Source organism: Trypanosoma theileri (genome assembly GCF_002087225.1).
Source record: "Trypanosoma theileri isolate Edinburgh chromosome Unknown TM35_Tth_12_V1, whole genome shotgun sequence".
NCBI lineage: Eukaryota > Euglenozoa > Kinetoplastea > Trypanosomatida > Trypanosomatidae > Trypanosoma > Trypanosoma theileri.
The window spans coordinates 85,583-108,216 of record NW_021639854.1 but is presented as its reverse complement, the minus strand read 5'-3'; the positions used below and the strand labels follow the sequence as shown (position 1 = coordinate 108,216).

At 41.9% G+C, this 22,634-nt stretch overlaps 10 protein-coding genes across 10 annotated transcripts; all 10 read right to left on the bottom strand.

Moving 5' to 3' along the window:
- Window positions 1–381: 381 nt before the first annotated feature.
- Window positions 382–2,940, bottom strand: TM35_000121450 (Vps51/Vps67 protein; the record flags this gene model as incomplete). Its single annotated transcript, XM_029025120.1, has 1 exon — window positions 382–2,940. One exon carries the CDS (start codon window positions 2,938–2,940, stop codon window positions 382–384), a length of 2,559 nt encoding a protein of 852 aa, XP_028883436.1.
- A 437-nt stretch (window positions 2,941–3,377) lies between these two features.
- On the bottom strand, window positions 3,378–4,124 carry TM35_000121440 (elongation factor 1-alpha (ef-1-alpha); the record flags this gene model as incomplete). The annotated part of the gene is made up of 1 exon (XM_029025119.1): window positions 3,378–4,124. One exon carries the CDS (start codon window positions 4,122–4,124, stop codon window positions 3,378–3,380), a length of 747 nt encoding a protein of 248 aa, XP_028883435.1.
- Window positions 4,125–6,423: 2,299 nt separating this feature from the next.
- Window positions 6,424–7,581, bottom strand: TM35_000121430 (uncharacterized protein; the record flags this gene model as incomplete). The annotated part of the gene is made up of 1 exon (XM_029025118.1): window positions 6,424–7,581. The coding sequence occupies one exon, from the start codon at window positions 7,579–7,581 to the stop codon at window positions 6,424–6,426; it is 1,158 nt and encodes a 385-aa protein (XP_028883434.1).
- Window positions 7,582–7,972: 391 nt separating this feature from the next.
- On the bottom strand, window positions 7,973–9,301 carry TM35_000121420 (elongation factor 1-alpha; the record flags this gene model as incomplete). Its single annotated transcript, XM_029025117.1, has 1 exon — window positions 7,973–9,301. The coding sequence occupies one exon, from the start codon at window positions 9,299–9,301 to the stop codon at window positions 7,973–7,975; it is 1,329 nt and encodes a 442-aa protein (XP_028883433.1).
- A 412-nt stretch (window positions 9,302–9,713) lies between these two features.
- On the bottom strand, window positions 9,714–11,063 carry TM35_000121410 (putative EF-1-alpha; the record flags this gene model as incomplete). The annotated part of the gene is made up of 1 exon (XM_029025116.1): window positions 9,714–11,063. The coding sequence occupies one exon, from the start codon at window positions 11,061–11,063 to the stop codon at window positions 9,714–9,716; it is 1,350 nt and encodes a 449-aa protein (XP_028883432.1).
- Window positions 11,064–11,430: 367 nt separating this feature from the next.
- Window positions 11,431–12,231, bottom strand: TM35_000121400 (uncharacterized protein; the record flags this gene model as incomplete). Its single annotated transcript, XM_029025115.1, has 1 exon — window positions 11,431–12,231. The coding sequence occupies one exon, from the start codon at window positions 12,229–12,231 to the stop codon at window positions 11,431–11,433; it is 801 nt and encodes a 266-aa protein (XP_028883431.1).
- A 524-nt stretch (window positions 12,232–12,755) lies between these two features.
- On the bottom strand, window positions 12,756–13,472 carry TM35_000121390 (uncharacterized protein; the record flags this gene model as incomplete). The annotated part of the gene is made up of 1 exon (XM_029025114.1): window positions 12,756–13,472. One exon carries the CDS (start codon window positions 13,470–13,472, stop codon window positions 12,756–12,758), a length of 717 nt encoding a protein of 238 aa, XP_028883430.1.
- A 258-nt stretch (window positions 13,473–13,730) lies between these two features.
- Window positions 13,731–16,829, bottom strand: TM35_000121380 (uncharacterized protein; the record flags this gene model as incomplete). The annotated part of the gene is made up of 1 exon (XM_029025113.1): window positions 13,731–16,829. One exon carries the CDS (start codon window positions 16,827–16,829, stop codon window positions 13,731–13,733), a length of 3,099 nt encoding a protein of 1,032 aa, XP_028883429.1.
- Window positions 16,830–17,079: 250 nt separating this feature from the next.
- Window positions 17,080–18,429, bottom strand: TM35_000121370 (uncharacterized protein; the record flags this gene model as incomplete). The annotated part of the gene is made up of 1 exon (XM_029025112.1): window positions 17,080–18,429. The coding sequence occupies one exon, from the start codon at window positions 18,427–18,429 to the stop codon at window positions 17,080–17,082; it is 1,350 nt and encodes a 449-aa protein (XP_028883428.1).
- Window positions 18,430–19,350: 921 nt separating this feature from the next.
- Window positions 19,351–22,173, bottom strand: TM35_000121360 (putative protein kinase; the record flags this gene model as incomplete). The annotated part of the gene is made up of 1 exon (XM_029025111.1): window positions 19,351–22,173. One exon carries the CDS (start codon window positions 22,171–22,173, stop codon window positions 19,351–19,353), a length of 2,823 nt encoding a protein of 940 aa, XP_028883427.1.
- Window positions 22,174–22,634: the final 461 nt, after the last annotated feature.

Here is a 22,634-nt window from a genome sequence, read left to right as displayed (position 1 = left end):
CTTTTTCTTTTAGTGTATGTATATATCCCCTACTATGGTGCTTTTCCTCTCTTCCTCTTTTCCTCTCGATACCCCGTTGTGTTTTATATGTAGTGGATATCACAGCAAAAGTAGACGCGTTGAAGAGGAGAAAATACAGGCACAACAGAACACAAACAACAGATAATAAATAATAATAATAATAATAATAATAATAATAATAATAATAATAATAATAAATAAATAAATAAATAAATAATAAACAGAGGTATATCATACGTTCATAAAGTTTTCCTAAACAGAAAAAAAGAAAAAAGGAAATGTAAAAGCAAGGTTAACCAACAAAAAAAAAAAGACACACACACACAAGCCTATACAGAGATTCCTTTTTTTCTTTTCTTTTTATGCAGCGGTAGACTTCTCCTTCATCTTGTCTAGAGCAGACTTGACAAGTCTATCAATTACTACAGACGTTAGCGGAGATTTTTCTTTGCATCGTTCATACGCGCAGGTACAACACTCATTAAGAAGATACGATACCGTTTTGGATATATTCTCCTCTGCACATTCACTCATCCAATCCTCTCCTAAGAATGATGATGGGGAATAATCTCTTTTGTTAATAGCACTCGTAGATGATAAGGATGATGATGATGCCGCTGTTGAGGCTGGTGTGAGAACGTGGAGAAAAAACGTACAACTAATCTGTACAGTTTGAAATCCCTGACGTGTAAAGGTCTGTTGCCGCACATACTCTACTAAACCTTTAAGAATATAAACCACCACCGCAGACATCACAGAAGTGGCTCGTAATAAACGTGGAGAAGTTCGTAATGTAGCACTATGTTGAGATTGTTTTAAAAATATTCGATCTACACTACTCTGTAAAGTGTGATCATTCTGTCGAGTGAAGTTTACCGTTAATTTACTTGAACTTACTCTTCCACTACTGCGTCCACTCCCACCCGTAGAGGTTAACAACAGAGATCCACCCCGCATACTGTTCACAGGTCTTTCCTTTGCCGTACTTGTATCTAGAAGAACCCCATCGTGTAGGACTGTGTAGATTTTCCCTAATTGCTGTATAAGACTACAGAGAACAGGTGCTACTCCATAGTTTTCTGCAGCCGTAGATGTGGGATCCACCGCATTTGCCGGACAAGAAGATGCGGCAATCCATTCCAATTGTAATTGACCCAACAACACTACACCACGATGGGCAAGTGATCGGGCTATATGTGCAGAGTGTTTTTGAATCCCAACCACATCTACAGTTTTAAGGGTATCTGTGTTAATAAGATTCGTGATACCGATGGTATCTATACTAGTAGCGGCACTACTGAAAGCAAACCGTGTAAGGGCAAAGTAAAGTAATTGCTTGTAATTTTCATTCTTTTCAACATCACAGTTGACAATCGTGGAATTCATCATAACTCCTTCTGTCATTTTGGAATCTAATACCGTTAATAAACGTTGAAATACTTCTAATACAGACTGATCTACCAATACCCCATACTGACGACTTTGATTACTATGGGCATTATCAAGATAATTCACACCAAGTGTCTTTAATGTACCAGAATAATACTTTAGATGTTTTGCGAGAGCTGAAAAGATAACTTCATAACCATTTTTAATACATGATGGTATTTGCATAGAACTTTCACCATCTTCAGCAACGGATTCTATCACAGCAATAAGAAGTTCACTTAAATGATTAGTAATAAGTGTAATAATATCAATAAGGACAGGTTGAACTTCTTCAATTACACGCAAGGATGCCACTGTATCACTTTCATTATTAAATAAACTATATACACGTTCACTGTTAGAATAGAATAAAGCACATATACTCTTTAATTCTGCTAATGCTTCCCGTAAATTAGCATCATGTAATACTTTAGCTCTTTCTGTAATATCCATTGAAGTAAAATTTGGAATTGCAAAAGCTGCCCTAATAGCACTATTGACTCCTTGAACACCTGTAGCAAAACTTGTACCTATATTCTTCATAAGTGTATTTAGAATATCTATTTCAAAAGGTGAAAGTTTATTTTTCCCTTCATCTCCTCCACTACTACTACTACTAGCATCAACTCCTCCTTTTATATTCTTTTTAATGATTTCTTCTTTAGGAAAAAGGGATGTGGCTCGCATAAGACGCATATTCTCTACAACTCCACGAATAACATCCATTGCCTCAGGATCATCTAATGAAGCTGTAAACACCATATCATGTAAATTATTATACAATTGTTGAGCAATTAGTTTACACTCGGAATGAATCTTTGCTATACTGGGTACATGTTCATATTTTTCAAGAAAAGTTTCACCAATAACCCAATACTTTACACAGGTCGTATACTCTTTTTTATCCATAAGTCTTCGCATAGTATCGGCAAGATCCACAAGGAATTGTACTTTCCTTAGCATTCGGTTAGTAGATATCATATCTTCTATACGACTACGATGAGCTTGTAACTTATCACTAATATTCTTTGATACTTGATCAATATTCTCCACATTACTTGAAAGTGCCTGCAGTTTGGCATCCATTTCTGTAATATTATCCCGCATCTCACGTATAGTATCTGTGGCGGAAATAAATTTAGCATAATTGCGATACACCAACTCCTGCAATTCTCCATCTAAATGACGAACGGAGCGTAGGAGTTGCGTGTCGGTCTCCACAAGTCCCTTCAGACTCTCACGCCGGAGGAGATCCGTGATGTAGCGATTGACGTTAAAGAACTCCGAGTCGAGATCCATCTCGGGCGGAATACCAGACGGGGCCGCCGCAGTGGCAGCAGCACCAACAGCCACACGAGTAGCGCTGGTGTTATTACTTGAGGTTTGACTGTTGTGTGGATTGGACGGCACTCGACCGCCGGCGGGATCTCCGTAGAACTCCCGCAGTTGAGCGCGGATCCGCTGCCGGCGTTCTGTACTCCCAGCACTCATTCAACTCTTTTTTTTTTTTTGATTCTTTTCCTACTGTATATATCTAAATATATACAAAAAGAGAGAGAGAGAGAGAGAGAGAGATAGAGAGATAGGTTTTTTTTCTTGATTTCGGTTTCCCACCCACCGCAGAAAGGAGATGAAAAGAAAAAAAAAAAACAGACGGGAGGGGTCGAGAACAAGGAAATTAATAATAATAATAATAATAATAATAATAATAATAATAATAATAATAATAATAATAATCATCAACATCAAGATTATCATGGTAGTAATGAAACACTAGATCGCTGCACACGAAGACAGATAAAGACAAATAAAAAAAAAAGAGCACCACATAAAGATAAAGGTAACACAGTAAGAGAAAAAAAATAATAACAATAATATATATAACAGTAGTTTCCTGGTGTATGTTCCTTTCCTCTGTTGTTTTGCCCCTAGTTCTTTCTCTCTACATGTTGTTCTAGTTGAATTGGTGGAACACTCTTGCCGTTTATCGTAATCAATGGCGGTTTAGCTTCAGAAACAAGAAATCCCCCCACACGCACCGATGGAGATCCATTCAACACACTATTCGGACTGTTACTACTGTTATTATTATTATTCTTATTATTATTATTATTCATACCACTACCGCTATGATTCCCACTCTCACTACTCATCATCATCATTACACTACCACTATCACTACTACTACCAATAGTAGTAGTATTGTTGTTGTTGTGGATAGCCGTCTGCAGATGCACACTTGGTTGTATCCCACCCACCACAATACCGCAATTCCCCACAAATCCCGTTGTGGTGGGCGGCATGGGCATCGCTGCGCCTCTCCCCGCCGTCTTTTGATGTTCCCGCAGATAGGATTCCACGTGTGATTGCTGCACATCCGCGCGAATGGTGTCCAACCAGGCGGCCTCTCTCCTCTCCAGCATGGCGTAGTACATCTCGACACTCTCCATGTGCCGCACGCCCCGCAGGTGTTCCGTCCAACTCCGCCCGGCGCTGCTGACGAAGAGATCGCAGTAGTCGCAGTAATACACCCGCCCGTCCCGCTCGTTGTGCCGCCGTCTGTACTGCAGGCGGGCCCGGCGGCTCTGCGGGGAGGCGGCCAGTCGCTGCCGGCGGCGTCGCTGGCGGGATCTCAACTCCCCCGCCGCGCCGCTGGGTGCCGCTCCCTCCAGCATATCTCCATAATATATATAGATATATAGATAAATAAATAGATAAATAAATAGATTAAATAAATAAATATAGATAGATAGAGAAGGGAATATATAGAGGGAGTAGTCCAAGAGCCACACGTAATAAAAGGAGGAGGGAGTGAAGGGAGGGGTCCACTGAGAGAAAATATGAAGAAAAAAAAAAAGGGAGAAGTAACGCACTCAACGAGAGAGAGCAAAAAAAAAAAAAAAAAAAAAACACACACATATATATTCTGTAAAGAACAAATAAAAGAAAAAAAAAGGAAGATATACAATTGAAAACTGTTTTTTTTTTTTTCTTCTTCTTCTCTTGTTTTTTTTTCTTTTTTCTTCTCTTCAGATGGAGATTGTTTTCAACGTAGACTTCAAAAACAAACAAACAAACATACCCCATCACTGTATTGTAGACTAACAAAAGCCCTACTGCATAAACAACAAAATAATAATAATAATAATAATAATAATAATAATAATAATAATAATAATAAACACATCCCTGAGAATACTATATTATATATATATATATATATATATATGTATATATATCAGAAATGTATATAAGAAGACTCAAGTACTGTATAGAAAGAAAAACAAGAAAACTAGAAGAATATCAACTTTTACTGAAAAACATAATATCCCAAACACCTTTTAGTACTCTCTCAAAAAGTACTTCTCTTTATAAATAAAAACAGATATGTAAAGGTGTGAAACTTCAGAAAACAAAACCTTTTCTACTACTTGCAAATAATAATGCAATAAGGAGAATAAAAAAATGTTTTCATTGCGATTATAAGAAAAAAAAAGAACAAACAACAATAACTAATTAAAAAAACAAAAAAAAAAAAAACTGTTGAAGAAACTGTAAAACTATTAAGAGAAATAAATGTAACTAATCGCACTCAGTGGTTGAGACACACACTGTAAACAAGCATCCCAACAAGAAGCAAAAAAAAAAAAAAAATCATCGTCAACTGAATTTCTCTGATCTCTGCACAGGAGTTTAAACAAACACTATGGGAGAAGGAAACAAAGCGCCATTAGTATTCGAATGAATTCACCACAACTCCACACAGAGAGAAAAACTCGCAAAGTAAACTGCAGAGAAACATTTGAAGGCATTTTGAAATACCATGCCTACAAACAGAAGAAAAAAAAGAAAACAGAAATATATATATATATATATATATATATTCAAAAATAAAAAAAGAGAGAACCCTTGTTGTCCTTACTTGTAAATATACCCCACCAATAGAGATCAAAAGAAAACAAAGAAGATAGACTAGAAGAACATAATTCTTTCCTTTAATTCTTTGCTTTAAACTGTTATTTTTTTTTTTTATTTCTTTTCTTTTTCTTTTTAATTGACTGTTTCGTTCCTCACGCTAACTACACCCATTCTTTTTTTTTCTTTTTTTTTAAATCAGTCACCACCACCAAGAAGAAAAGAAAAAAAATTTATACGGTGTATAATTGTTAGTATATATATATATACCATCCGCTAACGTAAAATATTGAAAATAATAATAAAAACTCTTTTAGAGGAACGGTCAACCCTTATTCGAAAAACAACAAGAGAGTATACTTCTCAGTTCCTGAGGGTTGTAAATGCCAAAATAGAACTACCGAACACATTGTAAAGAAAAAGAAAAAAAAAAAAAAAAACACATCTTTTCTCAGGAGAAATACCATCATTATGATCATAAACATCCATTCAAATCATTTCCCAGGGTAAACCCCATACTTCTTCTACCCCAACAACTCTTTATAGAATACGTAGTGAAAACATCTACGAAATAAACAGGGTCTCACTACTGTGTAGACCAAACCTTCTTGGCGAAAAATAAGATAATCCAATAGACATCTGTACTTCATAACGCGCTTCTATTTCACAAATATTATTAGAGGCGTCGAAAATACTGAAAAAAAAAAAGAAAAAAGAAAAAGAAATGATAAGAGGCAGACTAAAAAAAAAAAAAAAATCACATCCAGAGCTATATATAAGCAATAGATGTTAGAATCAAGAGAATACTTAACTGAAGAAAAAAAAAAAAAAAAAAAAAACATCGTCACGTCATAAAGAGATCCATCACGTTTTCCTAACGTATAAGGGTATCCGTGCCTTATAGTCTAAAGAATCATTCTTCTCATCATTCCTATCAAACGAGAAAAAAAAAAAAGAAAAACACTAGTAAAACTATCTGTTAACAGCCCAAATGAATACATCAATACGCACTGTATATAATTTCCTTCAACTAAATAGTAAAATAAAATTCAAAATTCTTCATAAAAGACCACTGTACGCTTTACAGTAGTTCTTACCAGAGCGAGATCCAAGTATAGAAAATGGATGTTCTTCAGCAGAAAATTCCTGTTGGCTGCTCACACAATATTGCCCTTGACTTGCCATCCAAAATGAATTGCAAGATTTAGGAGTTTTTAAATTTTCCTTAGGTATAGAATAATCTACACTACAAGGAAGCAGAAAAGGATTTTTCATTTCATCATTTGGATTCTGCGGTACATCTGTAATAATTTCCTCAGAATAAAGTATTCCCTTTTTATTCACTCCTTCAGAACTCTCCATTGGGTTTATTGTATTTTCCACGGTAGTTGTATGAATACCAGAACGGAATTCTTTTTCTTCCATCGGTTTATTCCTCGAACTTCCATCGTTGTTATCACCCGGCACATCACAAGAAGAGGTTTTGTCAACAGGATTCGATGAAGAAGAAGAAGAAGAAATAACTTTACATCTACGTCTATATTTGGATAAATAATCCAACATTAAAAATCGACACCTCTTCTTGTGAACCTTTACCAGAAACTCCATGCAAACAACAATATCAGCGTAGTTTCTTACAACTTCTGATAGTTTTTGAGCAGGACGCCAAGGTAACAACTGTCGAACCAAGGCACGATGTAAAGCAGAAATATCATTATTTACAAAGGGTTGTCTACCAGAATGATTTCTTTTCTTTACATTTTGCCTCTTTTTCCGCCCACACTGCACAGTGGGAACTAGTACACGTCCACTTTCCATTGACTTACCTCTACTAGACAAGGGTGATAAGCTTTTTCTGTTACCACAGCTCTTCATACTAGAGTTCACCAACTTATCCGTTAAAGAAAGTTCTCCAAAATCCACTTCAAGCCAATTATCATCATCAAACTCGTCCTCACTAGAATCAACCAATTCAGCATCCATACATTCAGAATCACAAATCTTATTAAAGTTATCAACAGACATATCAACTTCACCATCACACTTTTTCAATGCACGACAAACAGGTGCATTCTCAGAACTTTGAACCGGTCCTGGATTTCTCTCCACACAGCCAATCAACAGAAGTAAAAGAATAAGTGCTCTTGAAAAAACAAAACAAGAACAAGTTTCAAGGCCAACAACACCGAGATTCACATATACCTTTCCTTCTTTCATAATGATTGCTTAAAATTACGCGAAAAACAGACTCTATGAAACACACAACACACAAAGAAACATAGACAGGGGAAAGAGAAGCATCAGTAGAGACATGTACATGCATCACAGGGTGCGCCATGGGGCGGGAGGCAAACAAAAAGCACAGAGAGAAAGAGAGAGAGACGACACAACAGGTTGCCCTCTCATGTGCCTCCAGGCACGCTAAAATTTAAAATAGGTTAGACCTATATTGTCCTTTTTTCTTCTTCAAAACATTATTCCTTAATTTCTTATTGGTTGTAATATCACTTTTATTACTGCTTCCTTTATTATCAGCCGGCACACATATTTCTACACACACACACACGTATACACAAGATCATGTGTGCAAAGGAGCATTCCGATCATTTTACTTCTTGGATGCCTTCGCGGCGGCCTTGGTGACCTTGCCACCGCTGCCGTCCTTCTTTGTCACCGCCTTGATGATACCGACGGCGACGGTCTGACGCATGTCACGCACGGCGAAGCGGCCGAGAGGAGCGTAGTCGTTGAACACCTCCACGCACATGGGCTTCTGGGGCACCATGCGGACGATAGCGGCATCACCCGACTTGATGGCCTTGGGGTTCTTCTCCAGCTCCTTACCAGAACGGCGGTCAATCTTGGACTCGATCTCGGCGAACTTGCACGCAATGTGGCAGGTGTGGCAATCCAGGACGGGCGCATAGCCGTTGCCGATCTGGCCAGGGTGGTTCAGGATGATCACCTGCGCCGTGAAGTCAGCAGCCTCCTTCGGGGGGTCGTTCTTGGAGTTACCGCACACGTTACCACGACGGATGTCCTTCACAGACACGTTCTTCACGTTGAAACCAACGTTGTCGCCGGGGGTGGCCTCAGCCAGCTGCTCGTGGTGCATCTCAATAGACTTCACCTCGGTGGTCACGTTGGCGGGGGCGAATGTCACCACATCACCAGGCTTCATCACACCAGTCTCTACACGGCCCACGGGCACCGTACCAATACCACCGATCTTGTACACGTCCTGCAGGGGCAGACGCAGGGGCTTGTCGCTGGGACGCACTGGGGGCTCGAGCATGTCGAGGGCCTCCAGCAGCGTGGGACCCTTGTACCATGGCATCTTGTCGGACTTCTCGATCATGTTGTCGCCCTGCCATCCAGAGATGGGGATGAAGCGCACCTTCTCCACGTTGTAACCGACCTTCTTCAGGTAGGTTGACACCTCCTTCACGATCTCCTCATAGCGCTCCTGGCCGTAGTTCACTGTCTTGTCGTCCATCTTGTTGCAGCACACAACCATCTGCTTCACGCCAAGTGTGAAGGCAAGCAGGGCGTGCTCGCGAGTCTGACCGTCCTTCGAGATACCAGCCTCGAACTCACCCTGTGCAGAGGCAATGATCAGGATGGCCGCATCAGCCTGGGATGTACCTGTAATCATATTCTTGATGAAATCACGATGGCCGGGGGCGTCAATGATCGTGAACACAGACTTGGGGGACTCAAACTTCCAGAGCGCAATATCGATCGTGATACCGCGTTCACGCTCTGCCTTCAGCTTGTCGAGCACCCAAGCGTACTTGAAGGATGCCTTGCCAATTTCAGCAGCCTCCTTCTCGAACTTCTCAATCGTACGCTTGTCAATACCACCGCACTTGTAAATGAGGTGGCCAGTGGCCGTGGACTTGCCGGCATCGACGTGGCCGACGACCACAAGGTTCATATGTACTTTTTCCTTCCCCATGGTATTAGCTTAAAATTACGCGGAAAACAGACTCTGTGAAACACACAACACACAAAGAAACATAGACAGGGGAAAGAGAAGCATCAGTAGAGACATGTACATGCATCACAGGGTGCGCCATGGGGCGGGAGGCAAACAAAAAGCACAGAGAGAAAGAGAGAGAGACGACACAACAGGTTGCTCTCTCATGTGCCTCCAGGCACGCTAAAATTTAAAATAGGTTAGACCTATATTTTTCTCTTTTCTTCTTCAAAACATTATTCCTTAATTTCTTATTGGTTGCAATATCACTTTTATTACTGCTTCCTTTATTATCAGCCGGCACACATATTTCTACACACACACACACGTATACACAAGATCATGTGTGCAAAGGAGCATTCCGATCATTTTACTTCTTGGATGCCTTCGCGGCGGCCTTGGTGACCTTGCCACCGCTGCCGTCCTTCTTTGTCACCGCCTTGATGATACCGACGGCGACGGTCTGACGCATGTCACGCACGGCGAAGCGGCCGAGAGGAGCGTAGTCGTTGAACACCTCCACGCACATGGGCTTCTGGGGCACCATGCGGACGATAGCGGCATCACCCGACTTGATGGCCTTGGGGTTCTTCTCCAGCTCCTTACCAGAACGGCGGTCAATCTTGGACTCGATCTCGGCGAACTTGCACGCAATGTGGCAGGTGTGGCAATCCAGCACGGGCGCATAGCCGTTGCCGATCTGACCAGGGTGGTTCAGGATGATCACCTGCGCCGTGAAGTCAGCGGCCTCCTTCGGGGGGTCGTTCTTGGAGTTACCGCACACGTTACCACGACGGATGTCCTTCACAGACACGTTCTTCACGTTGAAACCAACGTTGTCGCCGGGGGTGGCCTCAGCCAGCTGCTCGTGGTGCATCTCAATAGACTTCACCTCGGTGGTCACGTTGGCGGGGGCGAATGTCACCACATCACCAGGCTTCATCACACCAGTCTCTACACGGCCCACGGGCACCGTACCAATACCACCGATCTTGTACACGTCCTGCAGGGGCAGACGCAGGGGCTTGTCGCTGGGACGCACTGGGGGCTCGAGCATGTCGAGGGCCTCCAGCAGCGTGGGACCCTTGTACCATGGCATCTTGTCGGACTTCTCGATCATGTTGTCGCCCTGCCATCCAGAGATGGGGATGAAGCGCACCTTCTCCACGTTGTAACCGACCTTCTTCAGGTAGGTTGACACCTCCTTCACGATCTCCTCATAGCGCTCCTGGCCGTAGTTCACTGTCTTGTCGTCCATCTTGTTGCAGCACACAACCATCTGCTTCACGCCAAGTGTGAAGGCAAGCAGGGCGTGCTCGCGAGTCTGACCGTCCTTCGAGATACCAGCCTCGAACTCACCCTGTGCAGAGGCAATGATCAGGATGGCCGCATCAGCCTGGGATGTACCTGTAATCATATTCTTGATGAAATCACGATGGCCGGGGGCGTCAATGATCGTGAACACAGACTTGGGGGACTCAAACTTCCAGAGCGCAATATCGATCGTGATACCGCGTTCACGCTCTGCCTTCAGCTTGTCGAGCACCCAAGCGTACTTGAAGGATGCCTTGCCAATTTCAGCAGCCTCCTTCTCGAACTTCTCAATCGTACGCTTGTCAATACCACCGCACTTGTAAATGAGGTGGCCAGTGGCCGTGGACTTGCCGGCATCGACGTGGCCGACGACCACAAGGTTCATATGTACTTTTTCCTTCCCCATGGTGTTAGCTTAAAATTACGCGAAAAACAGACTCTATGAAACACACAACACACAAAGAAACAGTAGGAGAGAAAGGCATTGATATAGAAATGTTTATGTGTTAATTGGAGTAGTATTTTTTTTTATATATAATATTGTTTGATTCACCTGTTGGTATTTTGGTGAGATTTGATTTCATATTGGTTTTACTGGTATGATTGCGTGGTTGTTGTTGCTGTTGTTCGTACATTTTTTTTTGTTTCGTTTTTATCTAGTTTAGTAAAAAAAAAAAAAAAAAACGGATTTTTTTTTTCTTTTTTTCATAGTGTTTGTAGCTGCGTTGCTATAGTGTTTCTCGCTCTCGTATATGAAAATGCATTGTCGTATTTCATTCCTTGTGGTTGCGTACTATTATTTGCCCTTTTCTTATCCTTTGGGCGAATTTTCCATTGCGCAAGATAACGAAGTGTAGGATCACGACTGTGGCTATGACGGAAACAAAGGCACAGGCACTAAGTGCTCTGTGTGGATTGTACGCACGGTGTTCATCCCAGTGGTAGTGAAGTTCCACGTCATCGTGTGGTGTTTTTGAGTATTCTATATCTACGCGAAATGTGGTGAGTTTGTTGAAGGTCCCACCCTGATATCCAAAGTAAAAGTGTACTACGGCCAATGTAGGTACTGCATCTGTTGGTATTGGTTGTTGCCGTGCAAATGGTGATGGTCGTAGTGTCTGTTGTAACAATGGAATCCATGCTGTGGCCTTACCAAGACCTCTCTCTAGTTGAAATCGCACCGCGATATCTTGAAGTGATTGTTTTGGGCTACGCGATGTGTTATGTGCGTATTCAAACATTGAATGTGCAGGATGATGTACGCGGCGATTGATTCCAAACCGTGGGCAAAACTCAGGCGGTAAGGGACGAGTGTAAACCTTTCCTCTTGCCATTCCTGCTGGGGGAATTCCCTCGTTATCGTTTTGGTTATTTATGTTATCCGCCATATCTTCCGCATCGTCCACGTCGTCACGTGCTACCATGAGGTTTGGTGCCTCACGCTGCAGTCGCAGATCAATAGTGACCGGAATAACTTCACCGAAGTTCCATGCATCTACACCACAATTTGTGAAGAGTAATACAAGTAGGGATAGCAATAATAACATTACTGGACGGAGGTACAAAGATTTCATAGGAAGTTAGACTATTATATATGTTTCTATAAATTCTCTTTCGCCTACTGGTCTGGCCTCTTAGTTTTCCTACAATTTATTCTTCCTTTCTTGTGACGATATTCCTTTATTCTTTCTTTAAAGAGCTAACCTGTGGCAAGGTACACTTGCGCTTTTTTGACCGTTTCGCGTTACCTCACCACTTGCGAAGAAAAACAAATCCACCTAAAGTAGTTTTTGTCAAAAAAAAGAAAAAATAGAGAGAGAGAAAAACAAAGGGGGGGGGGGGAAAAACCCGAAATAGCATTATGCCAGAATATGTAAGGAGATATGTACGAAAATACACATAAAGTTTCTTTTTTGTTGTTGTTGCTCTCTTTCTTTCTTTCTTTAAGTGAGCGAGAAAGTGTTTGTATATATGTTTGTGTAAATATGTGTAGATGTACGTACAACTAATCAATGTGATTTTTCTCTTCTTTTCTTTTCTTTTTTCTTGCCCGCTATGACTAAATAGAGAGAGCTTCCGTTACTTGGTTTGTGATATTTTACTTGCGACGTCGTTGTTGTTTGCCGAAAGGGTTACACGCCGCAGTATTTTCAGCAGCTGCAGATGTAGTGGTGTAACCTGCGAAACGATTTCCAAAGATATTCGTTATGCTCCGATCTCTCATCTGCCGCAGTGATGCTGTGAGGGGTCCACTAGCCCTAATCCATACTCGTCTCACCGCTGGATATGTGAGGGCAAGCAGCACTAACTGCAGTGGCAACAGTCCAGCAGCGATATTATGCCCTGTGTGAAATGCTGAGAGTGTTTCTGCGTCTATATGGTGACCAGCAATAGTGTATCCCTCCGCATGTTGCCCACTCTTCCAGTCTACAAGACCTGCGAGTAATGCAGTACCACTATTGCTATTGCGCATTCGTGCCTCTATGTCGCTTGTCGTCATCCCACCATGCAGCAACAACCATGCAAAGTAGGAAGTGCAACTTGCCTCAAGGAAGAATTGATAGGTTGCAAGCGCCATCGCGTTTGCCTTCAGCCATACAAATGCTTTGGATGGACTCCACGAAAAGGGAAACAACCAAAATGATCTCTTGTTATTATTATTATTATTGTTGTTGTTGCTATTAAGTTTATGGTTGTTACTATTAGTAGTGCGTGCATGCACTCTGCCACCGCGCTGGTAGGGATATGTACTAGGACGAGTGGCCGTGTCACGCACACCACGGGCTACATCTGCTAATATTCGGCATCTCCACATCGGCCGTAGTCGATATTTCTACCAGAGAATATAAACACGAATCATAATAACAAGAATCAAGAATCAAAAGAAAGAAAAATAAAATAAATAAAAGAATAGCATGAGAATCAAAATAAACAAATATGTATAAGGATACTTTTTCCTCAGCAAAGTTAAGATAACATTTTTTCCAATATATCTTGGATTAAGTTTATTTTCATACACCTTTTTTTTTTTAATTTCTTCTTTCAGTGATGTTTACACGTTTTTTATTATCCTTTAAACTTTGTTTTTTTTCTTCTTCTTCTTCTCCACTTCTTCCTCTTTCCCATCTGTTCTTTTACGGTTAGAGGTAAAGGCGGCAGTGTAACGGCTATTCATGAATGCCACTGCCATATCCACTTGAGCAAGCGTCACCCGGTGTGGAATGGACTCCACCAGATCATCTTTCTTGTTATTATCCTCCTCATTGCCTTCCTGATCCATCGCCGTACAATCACTCGTAATGAGAGAAAGAATATCAAAATAACGTCTATCTGCACTATTGGTGCAATCATCCTCATTCTCATTCTCATTCTCCTCTTCCGATCCCTCTTGCTCTTGTTCTTCTTCCTCCTCCTCCTTTTCTTCTTGTTCTTGCCCTTGTTGCAGGAGCTGTTCACACGCTTCTCGGATCTCCGCATCCACGGCGTGTGGGCCAAACACCAACAGCCGCAGAGTGGCGTGTGCGGCCGCATCACTACTCGCCCGCTCCGCAACCGCCCGCACAAGACCAACACCGCCAACACCGCAGGCCTCAAGGCCAAACTCAACCACCAATCGTGCCACTCGTTCATGTGAGTGGGCGAGATAACAAACACGATCACCACTACAGGCGGGGCGGAGATAGATGTGATCATTAAAGACTAGTAAAGGTGCCCCACGACGGCGTTCCAACGCACTTGTGGGTGGAAGGGCATTATCCACAAATGTCACCACACGATCATACGCTGCCATAATACATTCACCCCGTTTCATACTAGGTGATCGCCATGTCATCACACCATGCATAGTTACAATATAAAATGTTGGTTTACGTGCGTAAGTGTTACTGGAGAAAACACCAGAAGGAGAAGGAGAAGAAGAAGATTCCATTTCCAATCGATTCTTCTTACTACCTGGCTTTTGTTTCTCTTTTTCTTTCTCTCTGTTTTTCTTTTTCGGTTGTTCTTGTTCTTGTTCTTTAGAGACCACAGGCTTTGTCGATGTATCTTTTATTGCGGTATCCGTTATCTTCGATATAGAGATGACTGCTCCACCGAGATGATGACAAACCTGCAGTTGTTGAGGATACATACTATATTTATACGCCGTGTAACAGTTTAGTGAACCACGTGCAAATCGATGCAACACAGATCGTCCTAATAACAAATTACGACTATTGCCTTTCATAGCCACATCAAATACACGAAGATCTCGCACATCAACTGGGGATAGTCGCATACCAGTGTAACTCTTGTCAAATTCTACTTCCGTCGCAAGCCGCATAGTCTCTGGATCAAAGAATGAAAGTTGATCATGTAAAGTCATGGTAAACATAGCTGAGGGATGCAAATAACGGTGATGAAAGTTATCCTCATCAAGTTCCTCCTCTGGAGGTAATATAAATTCATCTCCTTGTTCTTCTTTTTCTTCTTTCCTTTTTGTTCCTGCCTCATTTTTGTGTCGCTTTAATGAAAGACGTCTGTGTTGTTGTAATTGCTTTTCTACTTCTGCCACCGTCCATGGCACACGGCGTGTTTCCCATATATACAGAAACCTTGCAAGGTTATCCATAACAGCATCCAATTCCTCAGCACGAAGAACCCGGCGGTTTGGTGTGACTACTGCATTACTATTACCACTATTATCATTGTTACTACCACTACAACTACTACTACTAGTTGTAGTTGTAGTTGTAGTGGCAAGACGGAAAGTGTCAGAAAGTGTTGACGGGTATGGCATTGATAGTGGTGGTCGTCGTATGGCTTTACCATCGAGACTTGTGAGTTTTGGAAGGGACTTCCGCACCTGTTCACGATAATCTGGCTTACGTGTGATGGGATTTCCTTCAAGTGAGAGACGCAGCAGCCGTTCAGAGAAGTGTGCACGAAGAGCAAAGAGAAAACGAAGATTCATGAGTCTGTTATCACTGATGTCAAGAGCCAGCAATGTGGTTTCCTGTCGTTGTTTGCGAAGAGCACCAATAAGCGCATCTGCAGATGTGATGTCACATCGACGTAACGTCAGAGAACGCAAGACTAATTTATTATGTGGTGTATTCTCTCTTTTTTGCACCATCTCTTCATTTATTACCTGCAGTGTCCAGAGAATAGCTTCGACCAACTCATGTGCGCAGGCGGTTGAGCTGATATCCACCTGCTTCTCTGTCAGGCCGCTTGGAATAATGCTGTTTCCAACACTACCGATACGGCTACTCTTTTTATTATTATTATTATTATTATTATTATTATTATTATTATTACTATTACTGGTGCCATCACCACCGATAAAGTGTTCAAACGTCTCTGGCAAGATAACAGACTCCTCTGGGTGTTGTGAGATGTATGCCACAATGTGAGGAATGGATGATAAATCCACCACTCCAAGTGTTGGACGACAAACAGTAACAGACACCAATTGCTGTTCCTCAGCCTCTACACGTGCATTCACATCCACTTCACTCTCTTCATTCTCCAGTAAATCTTCCTCCATGCGGCGCCGCACATCACACACAACTTTCTGCGGAATATGGAAAGAACGTTGCCAGAGTAAACACACCACACATTTTTGTAATGGTGTGAGGCCATTAAACACCCGCCGTCGTCTTGTCTCTACCATTGCAGATCCCTCTTTCCGTTGACTCAACTGTTTTTGTTGTTTTTCTTCTTTCATAGTCTTTGCATCCAGTCGCTTCTGTTGGCGCAGTACGGCGTGAATATCGCGTTGATGTGAATACGGACAGTGCCGCAATCGCAACTCCGCCATTCGCTCCGCTGCGGCCGCATCTAAACTCCAATGCACATAAGGTGGTGTACGCCGCAACTCGGCGAGAATACTCTCCAGTGAGGGTGTGGCGTCTGGCAGCAATTCACACTGCAGTGTGTGCATCTCTGTTGCGGTGCGCATTAATTGCTGTTCGTGCTCGGCAGCTAATGCGGCCCGCAGCTGTTCCTCACGTTGATGGGCGCGGCAGCAATTACTGCGGCGTATCGCAGGACACAACACCGTGCGGAGAGAAGTCTCATCACGGCGTTTGACCAGCACTCGCGAACGGTGTGTGTATCCAGCGGTACTCGACAGCATTATCACTCCCAACTCACTCGCCGGGGTACTGATATGCACAGTAAATAGATTCATAATTAAAAAGAAGAAAGAAAAAAAAAGGGGGAAAAGAGAAATTGAATTCCAAGGCAATACAAACTACATGTCAACTCCACCTTCCTTTTTTTTTTTCTTTTCTTCTTTTTTCGTCCTCATCGATAGAAACAGATATTATGTAATCCAAATAATAATAAAAATTGGATATTCAAATGTATAAAAAAGCAAACAACATTGGATAAGAATAGAAAAAAAGAAAAGAATAAAAAGCACCTCATTTTTCTTCGGCTTAATCGAGTGAAACAATAAAAGACACAGCAGTGTCATAGCAATCACATGCAGGTAAAACTTCATCAATAATTACACCCCAACGAGATCCCCGTGAAAGTGCTTCACTGATGAGAGCTTTAGCTTCCTGTCGAAGTTGCTGCAGTTCCTCTTCCTGCTGTTGCTGTCCTTGTTGTCCTTCTTCTTCTTCTTGATATTTCTCACCAACAAGATTAACAATAAGTGTACTACCGCGGTGCATCTTCGACATAACATTCGCAAGTTGAACTCCTATAGGCTCTTTTTTCTCCATGTAAGTTTTGCTACCACTTCTTCTATTCCTCCTTCTCCCACTTCCCCAGTTGACAGTGTAGGAACCAAGAGTAAAGTATCGAGATTGCAAGGCATGTAGTGGATCTGAGAGGGCACCCCGCTGTGGATGAGCCACAAGTCGTAATAAACTTGCAATAGTTGTATCCACGGTTGCCGTTGCTGCTGCGGAATTAGTAAGAGGAACATAACTAACGTGAAATTGTTGTTCAGGTTCTAGACCGCGTTCCACTGCGATCTGTGTCGCCACACGACTAAACGTACAATCGAACTCACTCACATCAAGAATGGCGAGGGGATCGTTGTTGTTGTTGTTAATAGCATTCGAGCATAATTTTGGTTGTACTTCCTGTAATTCTTGTAGTATTTTTTGATGTTCTGGATGAAGTTCTTGTTCCTCTTGTTGTTGTTGTTTCTGCTGTTGACTCTGCAGTTGAGTTATTAATGAATGTGCGAAGGCCTGTCGAGCTACACGTAACACCCGAAGACCTGTTGATTCTGGAGTCGGAAACACAATCCCATTTTCCATAAGAAGATAATCTTTTTCCTTTTCTTCTTTCAGTTCCTTTGGTTGTTGTTTTTCTTTTGCTTTTCCTTCTGGGCTAAGAGACCACTCAGCGAGCACATCATTTTCACTTTCACCATTATTTAACTGTGGTGGCGAAATCGTCATTCTCTTTACTTCTCGCACATCCTCCGCCAGTGATGCGAGAATGTTCTCTATGGTCGCCGTAATGATTTTCACATCATCTGAGAAAGTACTACTACTACTGTATAAATTTTTCTTATCATCATGTTTGTACTTCTCCTTTTCAAGAGTATGGAGTTTAATCAGTTTTGCTTTTGTACCGTACATCTCTAGTCGTGTTCCGCGTGGAAGCCCCTCCGCAGTTCCGTCTGCCAACACGCAGACATTCGTGTCACTATCCCACCGCAGTGCGAGCAGCCGCCACCGCAGCAATAGTGAACGCCGTAATAATGAAGAGACGGTTGTGGCTTCTGCTCCTGTGATGGAGTTCAATAGACCCGTACAGCGTAACATGCGAGGCCTCCTCCCCTCACCACACCTTTTAAACTTAATTAAAAAGAATGAAAAAGAAAGAGAAAAAAAAAAAGAAAAAAAAGTATACATGCAGATATTTTTTTTCCATCCTTCGTAAATTTTATTTTATTTTTTTATTTGTCCACCTTCCACAGTATAAGAGACTAGAAAAATAAAGAGTACATAAAAGAAGATAAATAGAAGGGGAAATAACCTCGAATCATGAATCAATAAAAGGTGATGCAAAAAAGGAAAAAAAAAAAAAATGTGGTTTTGAGACGCTCTTTTTTCTCATGTGTACCCCAAGTGATAGTTCTCACACCTCTAGCGTCACGTCCTGTTGTATTCAGCTTCCCAGAAATGCAGGACAAGATGATTTCTATAATAATGATAATAACAATAATAATAATAATAACAATAGTAATTATCATTATTTAGTTGTAGTACTGGTAATAGTAGTAATAGCAGTCATAATAGTAGTAGTCAAGCAAAAACGATGACATCGATCATTTAGTATGCATTCATAAATGGTATTTTCATCAGCGTTACCATTCACAATAACAGACGAAGAATAAAGAAAAAAAAAAAATGACAAATTTAGTAAAGGAGTAAGAATTTTGTGACGGAAAAGGGGGAAGAAGGTGAGGAAAGGAGACCAAGTGTTTTATTTACAACAATAGAAGGGCAGTAAACAAATCAGAGCAAAACGAAAAAAAAAAGAAAAAACTCTGCCCGTTGCATCGTTTTTTTTTTTTTCTTTTTCTAATTCTTTCCAAATGTTTTTTTTCTGTTTTTTTTTCTCTTCCGTTCTTGATCCACACTTCATTCCATTATCCTTATATGTGCACAGTTGTTATTGTTATTCTTACTTTTCCACATATCCTTCTCATTCTCTCCTTTAATCTTTCTTTCCTTCTCTCTTTAGAGTACATTTGTCTGTGTCTGTAGACCGTTGAGTAGCCGCTGTGCGACGGCCTTCAGATTGGCGCCGCAGTTCTCCTCCTCGACGAGTCGCAGCAGCAACTGCGGCAGCCCGCGGGACTCGACGACTCTCCCCGGCTCCTTCGCGTGGGCGAAGAGGACCTCCAGCAGCCGCAGCGCCACGATGACTTCCGCCCACTTCCGCCGCGCCGCCGCGACTGCCGCCCGCTCCACGACGGCGGCGACGAGGGCGTTGTTGGCGGCGAGGGCCGCGGCGACGGCGTCATCCTCGCAGATCGTGTGGAGGACTTTGAGCACATCGTCCTCGCGGCCGTCGGCGGTGGCGTGGAGGTTGAGGGCCGTGTGGGCGAGCAGCGGGACACTGCAGCGGGTGTCGCGCAGAAACCCCGCGGCCCGCTGCGAGGCCCGCTGGAGAAGTGGCAGACATTTCAGAAGGGCCATGCGTGTGGTGGCGTCAATGGCGGCATTAGAGGCAACGATGAGAAATGTACCGGCGATGCTCTTACCGCAGAGATTGAGACACTTGAGGTCGTGGCGTCTGGCGTAGTCAATATACTGCAGAAGGAGAAGAATCGCATTAGAGCACAGATGACGACTCGCCTCCTGCAGGGCAAGCAACCAACGCTCCTCACCCTGTCTCGTACTACTCACACCACTACTATTACTATTACTATTATTAACACCACTGTGAGCTAGGCTCACACGCACACCACTATTCTCAGCACCTGCAGCAGCAACAGCAGCAACCGTGGTAGCATTACTAGTAGAAGTAGCGGTAGTTATACTATTAGTAGCAGCAGTAGTAGTATTATTATTGGTATTAATACCCATCACACCACCAGGGCCACCAACACCACCACCACCAGCACCAGTAGATGTACATAAAGACGTAGATCCAGTTAATGCCACAGATGTGTTAGCAACACCACCACTATTACCAACCCCACCCACACCCACACCACCAGCAACAGCAACAGAATTAGTACTAGTATTTGCATTAGTATTATTATTATTATTATTATTATTATTATTATTATTATTACCACCACCAACAGTACGAGCACCTACTTCCGCTCTTACACTTCCAGTATCACCAGCGGAAACTGATATGGTGGTTGATGAGTCTACACCCTCTGCATTTTGTAAGGCAGCAGCAGAGGGTCCCATAATAATACATTCATTCCCATTTTTCTTAAATACCTGTAAAAGCATCTCAAATAATTTATCCACATTAGACCAACCAATAGCAGGTTCTTTCTCCTCTTGAAAGGCTTTACAACAGACATCTTCAATTATGCGTTGTACAGCATAAAAAGCTTTATCACTAACAAAACGATTTTGAGAAATGAAACGACGGTAGGTAATTTTACTAGTTTCTATCGGAAGAACTTCTTGTGAGACAGATTGAGTAGAAGTCCCTTCATCTTCATCTCCTCCAACTAAAAGATTTCGTAATGCTTCTATACAAGGTATGGCAATATTACCTTCCGTACACTGTAAGAGAAAACAAAGTGCACCAGGGTGTGTTGGGGCATACTGAGCTACTCTCGGATCCTGCCGTTCACAACAACTGACAAAAAGAGAACAAAGTGAATCCACTTTTCCAAGAACATCCAGTCGTTCATTATCCCATAAATCGGTATCACCAAGTTGACTGAGAAAACAACTTGGTTCCATATGTCCTCGCTGAGCAGCAAAGGCAAAACTGCGAATAATTTGAAAGGATGCATCTGCTGTTACCTTTGGAAGTACCGCAACAACTTTTTTTAAACAACCAGCACGTAACCATTGCTCACGTTGTTCTGCCCTCTCATGAAATAAGTTACTCTCCACCCAACGTGCAATCGCTGTTGAATTGCTACTAACTTGATCTGCACTAATATCTGCTGCCTGAGCATTAGCGAGTGTTTCGAGAATATTCTCCGCTACAAAACCACCAAACCATGGTAAACGCAAAAGTGACGCTGCGTTCATTCGCTTTGTTGGATCTCTATTAAGACAATGCGTAAGAAAAGTTCTACACTCTTCCGAGAGTTCTATTGTTGGCATAGGAACTTCATCCGATTCTGCAATATGATAGAGTGCATTCACCGGAGCACGATCATAGAATGGTGGATTTCCTGTTAAGAGTTCTATACAAAGACAACCAAGTGACCAAATATCACTACTTTCATTCTGCGGTTCCCCACGTATAGTCTCAGGTGCCATCCAATAGACAGAACCCACCATACCTTCTTCTTCAACAGCCGCGGCAGGAGAAACCGCACCGTTCTGAGGTTCATCTTCACCACCACTACTATCATTCCCGTCACCACGCACAAATCCGTGTGGCATCGCCAAACCAAAATCTGAAAGTTTTACAATATCACCTGCCCCAAGAAGCACATTAGCACACTTAAGATCCCTATGCAAGATTTTTTTTTCATGAATATATGCAAGACCAGATGTTATTTGAAACATTAAACGTGCTACTTCACGTTCACCATAATGCCCATTTCGTTTAAGTTGTTGTAGTAAAGATCCTCCAGGTGCATATTCTGTAACAATAATGAAATCTTTTCCTGATCGTGTATGATCAATGTAACGAATAATATACGGATGTTCAAGGGAACTTATAATAGCAACTTCTTTTCTCCACATCGACATTACAGTATCATCACGGGCTGTCATTTTTTTAACTGCAACAATAGCACCCGTACTTCGGTCAATAGCACTATGCACTACTGCATTTCCACCTTTACCAATAAGATCTTGTAACTGATAGGTAGAGTACCTTCCCTTAACGATATCATTCGCTCGCATTTCGAACAACTACCTATATATATATATATATATATATATATATATAGCACACCTCCTTATTAAGACTATTACTGCTTCTACTAGTGCGACTACTATTACTAGTACAACTACTACTTATTTCTTCTAGTACTACTTTTTGTTGTTGTTCTTTTAATTATCTGCAAAGATGTTTCCAAATGGAACTTTTGAAGCGGTTTTGTTTTCTTTCTTTCTTTTTTTTTTCCTTCCTCCTGGCGTTTTAGTTAGATTTTCCTTTTTTCTATTTTATGTATGTTTGTGTGTGTGTATTTACCCAGGTTCTCTTCAAGAAACAAAACGCTGGGTGAGAAGCCCCAAAACAGTAAAAAAAAAAAAAGAAAACCCACACGTTATGAGCACACCTTAAAGAAGTATACCTGAGAAACCACACAAGATATAATTAAAAAAAAAAAAAAGAAAGAACTAAAAAAAAAAAAAAAAAA